This window comes from Marmota marmota, unplaced genomic scaffold (assembly GCF_001458135.2).
Source record: "Marmota marmota marmota unplaced genomic scaffold, marMar, whole genome shotgun sequence".
In the NCBI taxonomy this organism is placed as follows: domain Eukaryota; kingdom Metazoa; phylum Chordata; class Mammalia; order Rodentia; family Sciuridae; genus Marmota; species Marmota marmota.
In genome coordinates this window covers 14,412,956-14,426,499 of record NW_026000272.1, presented here as the reverse complement: position 1 = coordinate 14,426,499, position 13,544 = coordinate 14,412,956, and the positions used below count along the sequence as shown (strand labels likewise).

Here is a 13,544-nt window from a genome sequence, read left to right as displayed (position 1 = left end):
TAGGAGCCGTTTATTGCAGGACAGGAGCAGTATTTATACATTCCACACAGCTTATCTAATTAGCATAAACTAGATACATCAGTCAACCAATCAGGAATCTCCACACTTAATGGCTTGTTTTTGTTACTTCTCAAACCGCTCCCTCTGGCATTTTGCCAGGCACCATCCAGACTTGTTTACGAACTCTAACATTCCCCTGGCAAAATGCCAGGTGTTATTTTGACTTGTTTATAGACTCTAACATTTATCTAAGAATCAAACTTCAAATATTGTTTATGCTTACTAAGTTTTTCAATTAAACCTGGCAATTTCCTGCCATAGAATAAAAGATGAGCAGAGAATAAAATGTTTTGTTATGATGACCTTTGCACTGGAGTCATAGAAACTGCTCTCCAAACACAGCACAACTGAACACTCTCCACTATTACCACATTGACAACATCATATGGTTGAGGTACATATCCATCAGGAAGTTTCAGAGAATCCAAGGTGAAAAAGATAGTATAATCTATCATCCCATGTCTTTCCTGCAGGCTAGTAATGCAAACCTGTATAGAAATGATGGAAATATTTATGTAGAGTTTATTATACTGTAACAGGCACAGTACACTATCACTCTTGGTCTAACCTGCTAGTCACTCCAACCCCATAAATGATTTTCATCTTGGTGGCACACTGGCAACACCAGGTATGCTTTGAAAACACACCTGTGCCCAAATCCCACCTCACACCAATTAAAGCCAAATTTCTGGAGATGGTACTTAGGTATACAGTGAGAAATTCTGTTCTAAATATTGCTCACCATGATCATTATTCTCTATAACTAAGGTTTAGAGAGTGAAAGGGATTGAGCAAGAATTTTATCTGTACCTTTGTTCAAACAAAATTTCCTTCTCATTTTTAATCTCCACTCCCCAAATCATACCTAGTTTTGACTGATAAATACCACAGCCAACTCCATTCATCCTTTCCCAATGCTTTTCTTTCACACAGACAAAAGTTATTCTTTCTGTTGTTCTCAGAACATTCTAATAACATTCTAATACCTAATCAACTATATAACTTAGAACTTAATTATATGTGTTCTACATTGTTTTCAAATCATTTCCTTTTGGAAATCCTGAGATTTCCATAAGGAAATAGGCTCATTTTTTGTTAAAGAATATATTTTCTCATATTTTCAGATTTCCCAGTGCACCCAATAGATTTCTGGCCATGAAAATTCTCATTGAAGGGAAGATTGGTGGAAACTAATAACAAATGCAACATGGACAAAAATTACCTCATCCATATGCTTACAGTTCATTGGCTTCACAGAGTGTGCCTTGATGTTCGAGGTGCCTGGCTGTGTGGAATATTCAACTTCTAACCAGTCACCCTTATAAGGCACAAAACCTAAAACAGCCATGGAGAAAAATTCATAAGTTCTCAATAGATGTAAAGTCCATTTTGCACAGATTTAAATAGATATCTTGTAAATCTTTCTGTCAGAAAGTAAATGTTTAATCCTTTAGCCATTGAGTTTCCTCTACTGATTTAACAAAGTCAAATGGAGGAAAGAATCAACTATTCTTTAAGAATAGCACAGAATTTATTACATAGTTGGTCACATTTAATGCCCCTTCAAGAGAGACAGTCAAGTGTGTAAGTAAAACATATGTCTGAACTTGATCCCTGCATTACCAGTTTTGTAACTGACACTTTGCAGCCTTAGTAAAGGTCCTTAATCTTCCTATGCCTCAGCTTCTTTATCTAAAATCGAGAAGGACAATCATAGTTCATATGACATAGAAATGTTGTGACAATTAGTCACTATTGGTAAAACACACAGAATAATATCTGGCATGTGGTAACCACCAAGTAAATGTTGATTGCTATTAGGGGTAGCAGAAGCACTAGGAATATTGTGATTGAAAGCATGAATTAATTTCCTCAGGTGTTTTGGTCAGCTAATGAACTCTTAAATATTTATCTTAAATATTTATGGTTATAAACATATAGTTTCAAACAGAATTTTACAGTAAGTAAAAAGTAAGTCACAGGATAACAAAGGTGCCTGGAGTAAATGGAAATATCAAACATTGCAGGTGAAAGAATCAATTGGCTCAATGACTCCAGTAAACTGGCAATAGCAACAAGATTAAACATTTCTTTATCCTGTGACCCCAGAAATATGGAATGACACAAAACAGGTCTTGAACCATTTCTCTCTCTCTCTCTCTCTCTCTCTCTCTCCCTCTCTCTCTCTCTCATCTGTATTCATTTCTTTATTGTGCCTTTATATAATACCCATGGAATGATAACTTCAAAATATATATACCTTCAGATCTAACCAACCTCAAATTCAATTATCCACATGCTTATGTAAGTGTAGCATGTTTTTTTTTTAAAGAATTTTAATATTTATTTTTTAGATATCGGCGGACACAACATCTTTGTATGTGGTGCTGAGGATCGAACCCCGGCCGCACGCATGCCAGGCAAGCGCGCTACCGCTTGAGCCACATCCCAGCCCCAAGTGTAGCATGTTTAAATTGAGTTATTGCTGTTCTTCTCATGCACCCAATTTTGCTCCTTTCAGTCTTGCACATCTTAAATTGGCAACTCCATCCACCCTATTGCTCAAATAAAAAAACTTTGAAGTTACTCGTAGGAATAGAGTGACATCGGCAAAATACCAGAGGAGAAGATTCAAGCCTTCTTTCCTCCTACAAACAACAATTGGACAACTATCCATCATAAAAATAGCTCTAAAAGAGATCGGTTGGGTTGGGTGAAGGATTTAGCTCAGTGGCACAGTGCTTGCCTAGCACATGCAAGGCCCCAAGTTCAGTCCTCCATCCTGACAAAACAAAACAAAAGCACAGAAAAAATAAATAAATAAAAGAGTTCGGCAATCCACTTAAAAAACTACACAATAACCAGGCATGGTGGCACATGCCTATAATCCCAGAGGCTCAGGAGGCTGAGGCAGAAGGATTGCAGGTTCAAATTCAGCCTCAGCAATTTAGCAAGGCCCTAAGCAACTCAGTGAGATGCTGCCTCTGAATAAAATATATATATTAAAAAAAGGGCTGGAGATGTGGCTCAGTGGTTAAGCACACATGAGTGTAATCCCCAGTGCCTAAAAGAACAAACCAACCGAGAGAGAGAGAGAGAGAGAGAGAGAGAGAGAGAGAGAATTGCACCAAAAAGGCAAGAAGAATAACTTCATTTTCCTGAATCACCCCATGTCTCATGCAGACACTCCTCACCATGAAGAGGGAATTCTTTCCTCATGAGTTCCCCTAGAAGGGAAAGAAGAGAGGGGTGAACAGCCAGCTTACACAGCATTAAAGGGCACTGCCTGAATGACCTGCTCCAGCTTCATTCACCCCACCCACCGAGAATGCTGGGAAACTGCCAGTTGAGAAGTCTGAAGATGGTTAGGAACAAAGAAAAAGGGTACAGCCATCAGTATCTGCCACGTGGTGGAAGCCACTGTTGTTTCCAGTGGCCTGCCCTGCACAGGACTCCAGAGATTTCCTCTGTTAGGGACCCTGACAGCCTGCAGAACGGTAGTTACTAGAAACTGGGCAGTGGCGGGTAGGGAAAGAGAGAAAAAGGTCAAAGAATAGAAACTACCATTTATAAACCCTGGAGACCTAATGAGCACCATGGTGACTATAGTTAATAATGTATTATATACTTGAACTTGGCTAAAAGAATAGATCAGGTATTCTCACCACACACTTACATACATGTGCACACACACACACACACACACACACACACGAGGTAATTCTGTGAGGCCATGGGTATGTTAATTAACTTGATTGTGGAAATCATTTACAATGTATACATATATAAATATATTGAGCTCTATACCCTAGGGTATACAATATCAGATTGCATATCCTAAATATACACAAATTTCATCAATCACACCTCAATAAAGCTAGAAAGGGACACATTTAAAAAAATATTGGAATTAACTTTGACTCCCATTTTCTTCACCCAGAGGTCCAAATTCATTAGTCAATATTTCATCTCTAATTTCAAAATAAACCCAGAATCAAATTGATCCTTAGAGCCTCTGCTTCTACAACCTCGTCCAAGTCTCCAACATCTCTTGTCAGGATTATCACAACTTGCTACTAACAAATTTTCTGACTCCACATTTGCCTCCACATAGTCCCTTCTAAACAAAGCAGACAGAACATTTCATAACAAAATTCAGGTAAGAGTCTTGGTTTTACAACCACATAAATCAAAATAGCAAGCTGCCTGGTGGGGCTAAACTAATATCCCCTTTCACACCCAAGCTACATGACAATTGCATGAAACTGAAAGCACATGAACCAAAGTATAACTCTGGGTATAAACAAAATCTCAGAACATCTGCTAATTACTAATAGAATTCAACAGTGGACACACACACACACACACACACACACAGAGAAAGGTATAGTTTTGTCTCCAACCTTATTTTGAAGCACTTGAATATTTTAAAAATAGTGTCTTTATATAGAAGTTAGATAATTAATTAATGAAAATAATTAAATAATTAATGAATGAAAAATTATCCAGACATTACTGATTGCATTCAACTAATGAACATGTAATAAATGATAGTATGGCTTTTTAGAAATATGACCTGCTTACATCCTTATATTGTATATTATTTTCAATTCTAAAATTCCATCTCAAATATTAAAGAGTCACTGATTAGAGCCAAGTATACTGCAGAAATAGTTCCAGGTCCTCTCAAAATATTTAGCACTACATGTTTTAAAAATGTAAATCATACCTTCAGAAACAATGTCTATAGAGAAGTAAGTTTTTTTATCAATGTAGACAGTATCTTTCTTTATACAGGTAACATAACCAACTAAAACTCTGATTCTGGAGTCCAGTGGTTTAGTGACATCAAAATTATCAGGGATGACATCCACCTATAAGATAAGGAAACAATTACTTAAAGTATGACAGAAATTTTAAAAGGGGAGTTTTATGCTTAAAACATTGTCATTCAAGAAATATTTTATTGCTGGGCAAGGTGGCACACGCCTGTAATCTTAGTGGCTCAGGAAGCTGAGGCAGGAGGATTGCAAGTTCAAAGCCAGCCTAAGCAACTCAGTGAGAGTTGTCTTTAAATAAAATACAAAATAGGGCTGAGGATGTGGTTTAGGTGTGGTCAAGTGCTGCTGTGTTCAATCTGGGGTACCAAAATAAATAAAGAAAATTTTAAAAATAATTTATTTATTTATTTATTTATTTTGCAGTGCTAGGGACTGAATCCAGGGATGCTTTATTGCTGAGTTACATTTCCAACCATTTATATTTTTAATTTTGAGCCAAGTCTTGATAAATTTCCCAGTCTGACCTAGAACTTTCAATCCTCCTGCCTTTCCTTCCCCAGTAGCTAGGATTATAAGTGTACACCACCACACCCAGCTCAAGAAATATATTAAACATCTATTGTTCAATACTAGTGAATATGTTCACATGACAACCAGATCATAGACATGAGATGATAAAAATAATGCCATGCTTCATGTATTGATCAATATACTCCCAGATTTTAATTGCTCACCCCAGTTTAATGCATCAATAGTGTTAAATTCAAAGATAAAAAATACTATTCTTGCTGGGCACGGTTGCACATGCCTGTAATCCCAGTGGCTGGGGAGGCTGAGATGGGAGGATCACAAGTTCAAAGCCAGCCTCAGAAATGGTGAGGTGCTAAGCAACTCAGTGAGACCCTGTCTCTAAATAAAATGCAAAATAGGGCGGGGGATGTGGGTCAGTGGCCAAGTGCCCCTGAGTTCAATCCTTGGTATATATATATATATATATATATATATGATCCTTGCCCTCTAGGAATTCACAATTTAATGGAGGTGGGGACAAGTTCTAAGGAAGTTGTGATATAGGATATAAAATAAGTCCAAAAATTGCTTTCAGGAATTTCCAGGAGGGAGAAAAATTCAGACTAGGATACTTCCTCTACTTGGAGGAAGTCAGATTTGAGTGTGGTTGAGAAAAAAATAGAGAGTATACCTGGCAAATGGGGATGGGGGTGGGAGCGGGTCAGGGAGATGGAGGCAAAACAAACACAAGTTAGGGAAATATAGAGGAAAATTATAATATTCAAGATCCAGTTCTTAAGAAGTATAAAATACAGTTGGAAAAGTAACTTCAAATGAGAAAGGGTTGTAATACAACCATATCAAATTAGGGCTTACTTTGTCTATGACAGAAAAGCATGCAACTATTTTTGCTTATTGTGAGTGTAAGAGTTTTTATATTAATTTTTTAAAATTAAAGAAATAATTCATGCCCATTACAGAAAAAAAAGTAGAAAAAAAAAAAAAAAAAACAGAGAAGCACAATGCAGTAAGTGATTGCCCCTAGTATGTAATTCCATTGCTTAAAGAAAACTACCGGCCACATTTTAGTATTTACCCTAGCTCCAGATTTTTTCTACACAAATGTATATATGCCCCACTTTAAAATAAAAAATTAGCATTGTATATAGTGTTAAAATAACACATAATGATCACAAACAATTTGGGGGGGGTCCTTGGGATTGAATTCAGGGGTACTTTATCACCAAGCTTTGGTCCTTATTATTTTCTACTTTGAGACAGAGTTCAGCTAAATTTCCCAGGCTGGCCTTGAAATGGAAATCCTCCTTCTTTAGCCTCCCAGGTCACTGGGATTACAAGCATGCACCACCATGCCCAACCTGATTGCAAACATTTTTATAGAACATGAGGTTATTGTAAAGAAAATAAGGCATCTCAAAGAGTGGGTGGACTATAATTTATGGATCTAATTCCACATTGGACATTTAACTTGTATCCTAATACATTGCCACTAGCCTGATTTATTTCTGACAATAAACTATAATCAGTAGAATTTCTTGTTCAGAGGTTTCTAATGGAAACAAACCATTAAGTTGTAAGTTATTTTTTGTGCTTTTAAAACAGCCAAGTTAATTGGTATCTTTCTAGCTTCCCATACCAATCTCATGATCTTTTGGCCCAGATTCATTTTCATTGAGGAACAAAGCACTAGGTCCCTCTCTATCTACTGCCATCTTGTTAGTACCCTAAAGGATAATTCGCTACATCTTCTCATCACTCTGTGCCCTGATTCCACACTAGCTCACAGTCATACCACACATTAAATTTTCCTCCAAGTTTCATGTAAACTCTCGCTATCCAAATTCTGTTTCTTTAGCTCAATAAGGAGTGCAGACAGATTCAAATGCTTGTGAATATGAAAGAGTTGTAGAATGAATCCAAAATTGGAAAGGAGACCTCAGGAATTAAGAGAGACCAAGAAAGTGAAATGTCTGCTGAGGAAAGCTACAGGAAGCAAGCAGAGCCAGGTCAAGAGAAGATCATGTGGGGTGCAACTGACAAGACCATAGGGACAGGGTTGCACAAGCCCTTTGGCAATTACATGCTGTCATGTGCCCTGGATGATAAATGCCATATGTGGAGCTATAGGACTTGTTTGCCCAGCTGGGTTTAAATCTTATTTTGGTGTCATCCCTTCTTTCTAGTCCCTATTCCTCTCTTTTGGAATGGGAGAATTTCTGTGTCACTGTTTATTGGGTGTATCTGACTTGCTTTTGATTTTTACAAGGGCTCACAGCTAAGTGTTTGCCTTGAGTCTTGGAGGAGACTAAATCTAGACTTTTGAGCAATGTGGAATTATTAAGGCTCTGGGGACTCTTGGAGATGGACTAAATGCATTTTGCATTATGAGATGGACATGAGCTTTTGGGGGCTGGGGCAGAATGTTATGGTTTAGATCTAAAAAATGTCCCCCAAAAGCTCATGTGTTAGTCAATGTAGCAATGTTCAGAGGTGAAATGAATAGATTGTGAGAGTTGTAACTTAACAAGTCCATCCTAGTTTGAATGAACTGACTGGGTGATAACTATAGGCAGGTGGGTGTGGCTGGAGGAAGTAGGTCACTGGGAGCATGGCCTGGACTATATCTGTCCATGATATCTTCTTCTCTCTCATTCTGTTTCCTGGCTGCCATAAGCTGAGAAGCTTTCTCCCACCATTCCCCTCTGCCATGGTGTTCTGCTTCACCTCAGAATCAGCAAGGGAATCAACTGACCATGGACTTAGCCTCTGAAACTTTTCCTCCTCTGAATTATATTTAGGTATTTTGGCCACAGCAACAAAAAGTTAACACAAGGGTCAAAGTGGACTATCCAATTTATCATAAGGTACAACTGGGTAGCAATTAGCAAAACAAGATATGAATCCTTCTTTCAGTTTGCACACACAAATCAAGCCAGGCTTGCTGAATGTTTGCATGTAAATAGATAAAAATCACAGGAGAGACTAAGAGACTATTTGGTGAATTATGAATTGCAGTATGCTTTTCTAAGAATTTTTACTGAACTCAAAAGCCTCATAGAGAATATGGAGATCATAATGGTACATAGAAAATGAGCACTCTAGTGGCTGGGGTTGTGGCTCAGCAGTAGAGCGCTCACCTAGAATGTGCGAGGCCCTGGGTTCAATCCTCAGCACCACATAAAAATAAAAATAAAAAATTTAAAAAAAGGTATTAAAAATGAACACTCTAGGGCTGGGGCTGGGGCTCATTGGTAGAGCACTTGCCTATCATGTGTGAGGCACTGGGTTTGATTCTCAGCACCACATATAAATGAATAAAATAAAGGTCTGTCAACATATAAAAAATATATATTTAAAAAATGAACATTTTAGAAGTCAAAAGATGGTACTGTGAAAGTAATTGCAAAACCTTTGAATCCAAATTTTCATAATGTACTTTAATTTTTTTGACATAAATATCTATAATGTCCCTAATATAAAAATAGTTCTGAGAAAATAAAAGTTGCCGTAGTCTCATTAAGGCTTAGAGAAATTCTAAATAAAATTATGAGACTGCATTTCACTTCTAAGAATGGCAAAGACTTCAGGTTGATTATATTCTCATCTTTGCCAGTACTGACAAACAGGTCATCTTATAGCCTGCTGGTGACAGTGTCAATTAGTACAATGAAGCAAAAAGATGATTTGATAATATGAATCAAAATGTTAAATATCTGAACTGTGGTGATAGTTACATGCCTCTGTAAATCTACAAATAAGTCATTGAATTGTACTCTTAAAATGGGAGAATTTATGGTATGTAAATTATTCCTCATTAAAGCTATGTTTAAAAGTTTAAAATATTTGTCATTTGAGACAGCAATTCTACTTATATGAATTCATACTATAGAAAATGATTTTGGGGGGATGGCTTTGGTTGGGGGTTTTTGTTTGTTTACTTTTACCTTTTTTTTTTCATGCTGGGAATCAAAGCCAGAACTTTGTGCATACTAGACAAGCACTGTGCCACTGAGTCATAGCCCCAGAAAATGTGAAACTATGGAAACTATGGCAAGAGTATAGCCTGAGCCCAGGAGTTCAAGATCAATCTGGGAAACAGAGTGAGACCTTGTCTCAAAAATTTAAAATATAAGAAGTGCCAAAGGAGATATTGCAGAGTCAGCAGGGTGGCTTAATAACCAGACCCTGTCTCAAACAAATAAAAAACAAAAAACAGAAATCACTACAAATATTACAAAAGAACGTACAGCTTTAGGGGAGTGAGACTTCAAATTCCACTATACATCCACTGTAAAGGTCACATTACAGACTTGGGATTAAAACAAGAAAGTGCCAGGTGTAGTGGCACATGCCAGAGACTCAGAAGGCTGAGGCAGGAGGATAGCAGGTTTGAGGCCAGCCTCAGCAATTTAGTGAGGCTCTAAGCAATTTAGCATGACCATGTCTCAAAATAAAATATAAAAAGGGACGGGGATGTGGCTCCGTGATTAAGCACCTCTGGATTCAATTCCTGGCACCAAAAAAAGCAAGATTGAAAATCCACTAGAAGCCGGATGTGGCGGCTGGTGCATGCCTATAATCCCAGGGGCCTGGGAGGTTGAGGCAGGAGAATCACAAGTTCAAAGGTAGCCTTGGCAATTTAGTGTGGCTGTAAATAACTTAGCAAGACCCTGTCTCAAAATAAAAAATACAAAGGACTGGGAATCTGTTTCAGTGGTTAAGTGCCCCTGGGTTCAATCCCTAGTGCCCCCCCTTCAAAAAAAAAAGCCCACTAGAAAAGAGACCATTCCCAAACTCATGAAAATCTTACTTTGGTTGCTTTCAATTCAACAGATGTTTTATCTTCTTCCACAACTGCAGTAACTTTCTGTCCAATTTTCAGAGGCACGTTTTCAGTCACTATATTAGTACTGAAGTAGATGGACTCATCAATCAAGCCATAATCGTCACATAAACTTGTCACAACTCCCTGCACAGTTTTCAATTTGGTGTCACCTATGGGATAGGTAAGCAACAGGTTCTATTAATTAATTTCAAAAGCAAACACACATTACAAAAGAGTCCTACCAGAGGAAGATACAGTGGATGATGGTCTACTTCTAGAAATTAAATGGCTGAGTTTTGAGATACTGATGACACAGTCCTAGAGCATAATGGTGACTTGTGCAAGTGTCTGGAGGCAGAGGGCAAAGTTCAAATCCTGGCTGCCTTATTTCTCTGTACAGCATAGTGACAGTGGCCTCCTACCACAGGCAGTGGAGGGCCATCATTAGGACTGTACTGTCCAGATGAAGATTGCCTGGTTTTTAACCATAGCTCCTACACTGACCAACTTTGTAGCTCTGAGCACATTTCTTAATCTCTCTGATCTTGATTTGTCAGTCAAACAAGAACAATCACAATGTTTACCTAATTTCTGTTGCACATGCATGTCACTGCTTAGAACCCTGAGTATCTTGCACATGTTAGAGTGCAAATGTTGTTGTTGTCATCATATCTGTACATAGAGAGCCTTAATTGACCATTATTATATAACTTTATTATATATTATTATATAGTTTAACTTTATTAATATATGATTTAATTAACATTAATATACAATTGTATTATATATTAGTATATAACTTTATTATATAACTTTATAATGATGTATTATTATATAACTTTATCATTTTCATATCCATAATGAGAAGCAACATATGGGGATCTTTAAACATCTCACCAGAGCAATAAAAGATATCAGGGATTAAGTCTAGTTGAAAAGTGCAACTGAATCACCAGGGGGGTTTGTTTTTTCTAAACACGCCTAGCTGGTAAGTGGTATTTTGGGATCTGACCTGGGACAATTTGCCTGCAGCACTGGAGCTCTGAATCACAATGCCAAAGCTACTGACCTAATGACTTGGGTGGATAGAAAGAAAGGCTGGGAACTTTTGGATTATACTAGATTATGAAAATAAAAGCCAAGAAAATCTGGCAAACTGGAAAAGAAACCAGATTAAATGTATCACATCATATCCCAGAATAAAAATGAAGGACAAAGAAGACAACTGTCACTCAGGCACATGGAAAACTTGTTAGAGTCTTCTATGGATCCCTGTTGATAAAAGTAGAGGTAATAAGCGGCCAGGCATGGGAGGCTAAAGCAGTAGGATTGCAAATTCAAAGCCAGCCTCAGAAACTTATCGAGGGGCTAAGCAACTCAATGAGACCCTGTCTCTAAATAAAATACAAAATAGGGCTGAGGATGTAGCTCAGTGGTCGAGTGCCTCTGGGTTTAATCCCCAGTACCTGCCTGCCGCCCCCATCCCCCCAAAACAAAGTAGAGGTAATAATGGATGCCATGGTAAGTGACGTCATCTAAGCATAGAGAAATTACCTTCTCTAGCAAGATTTGCTGTGACCCACCCACCTGTACTGGGGGTTCACACTCTACTGGCAAAGAAGCCTCAGAAGATCCCAGGCCAGGAAGACAGGGCCCTTCCCAGGGAGTCTCTTCCACCACCCTCCTAAGACACTGAATTTGTTCATGGGGAAACACCCTCAGGGTGGAGCACAGGATGAGAGATACTGCTGGATCTGCGTGTGGGGTGTGAATTCTGGGGGACTGCACAGTAACTGTGTGCCCTTGCTTTCCTGTTCGCATCCCTAACTGATCCATAGATGGACACAGCAGTACTAAGACTTCTCTCATGGGGGTTTGTAGGTATTAATGACATGCAGCCCTTAAAGCCAGATAAGTGCTGGACACAAACTAGAATCAATGTAATTCAGAGCACGGATGCCATCCATACAGCGAACCTTCCCATGTTTGATTGGACTCGCACCCACCACACGCCACACCTCAATCAGTGCTTCCCCGTTCCCCCGTCACACCCCCCCTCTTCCCGAATGCCCACTTGGTGCCAGAGCTGGGGCAGGAGCTTAGGATACAAAGTAAACAAGTTAAATGCAGCTCCTGCTTTCACACGTGTGACTAACTTGGTTTCAGGTTTATGGTGTGGACAGGAAACCAAATTCGCCCACAAATCAGGGTGGTTCACATCCCCAAAAGTGTAAAATGGCTTCACACCAAGGGAAACACGGGGATGGTGGAGCTGGACACTCTTTTCCGTCACTTCTCAGTGTTGATCCAAACACCTTCCCACTTTGGATCAACAGGGGGCATTAGTCGATGTTGGCCTATTTCTTGGGGACTTAGTGACAATCTCTCCACCCCCCCCCACACACATAAGGTTACGCACATCCCTAGCGTGCTGGTCCCATGAGTCCCCATGGTTCCCTATCAGGGGTGAGAAGTCTCCTCTGAGGAGACTTCTCACATAGTGAACAAGGGGATTCAGATAACTACCTTGTGGGAGCCCCAGATGTCTGTTAGGGTTTTCCCTCCTCTGAAAGAAGGCCATAAACCTTCTCAGAATTCTGAGCATGGTGCTGTCACCAGAGGCCTGGCTGCCGCCCTCACCGCACAGACCAAATACCAGGCCTTCTCTCTGGACACGCCCTATGATCACACAATGACTCCTCAGGGACCCCTGTTTCTTTCCCTCAGACTCTGTGAGGAGGGACCGCCAAACCGTTAGGATGGCTGGGAGGGCCAGGGATATGGCGCCCCTACGGAAGCTCTCAGGTATGCCTCAGCCTCTTTATCCTGAGAGGGCTCATGCAGGGCCGCCTCTTTTCACCTTCCAGCCAATGGGGATGTAGCTGGTGATCATGTGTGTGTCTATGACCAATAAAAAGTGGGGGGTGGGGGAAATCATAGCTCCACCCATCCAAGCTGTGGGGTCATTAGGAATGTCCCAGGAATGTGCCCAGGGTAAAGGAGATATGTTCCATGGGGTTCCCTGCAAGGACCAGAGGTCTGGCTTGAGAGGTGTGGCAGAAACTTGCCCCCATGCTGTTCAAACAAAAAATCCAGAATGATGCTTAGTATAAGGATTGGTGATCATTAATTACTCTTCACCAGGGATCCTTTTAAGGCCAGTGGGTATATAAACCATTTTAGGGATGCTTTGTGCCTGCCTTCTATGTTAGAACTCCCTTAATGAATCTGGTAGTGCTTTATCATGGAATTCTTTGATGATCATTACCACCACTTATTCATTGCTCATCCAATGATGCCAGTTACTTAACCATATGTATTAGATTTATTTTTTCACTTAGTATTTG

The 13,544-nt window shown here is 39.3% G+C and overlaps 1 protein-coding gene across 1 annotated transcript; it reads right to left on the bottom strand.

Annotated features, from left to right (window-relative positions):
* Nucleotides 1-353: 353 nt before the first annotated feature.
* Ct55 (cancer/testis antigen 55) lies at nt 354-12,802 on the bottom strand. The gene is made up of 5 exons (XM_015498096.2): nt 12,724-12,802; nt 10,183-10,367; nt 4,790-4,934; nt 1,283-1,395; nt 354-548 (listed from the first exon to the last, which is right to left on the bottom strand). Exons 1-5 carry the CDS (start codon nt 12,800-12,802, stop codon nt 354-356), a joined length of 717 nt encoding a protein of 238 aa, XP_015353582.1.
* Nucleotides 12,803-13,544: the final 742 nt, after the last annotated feature.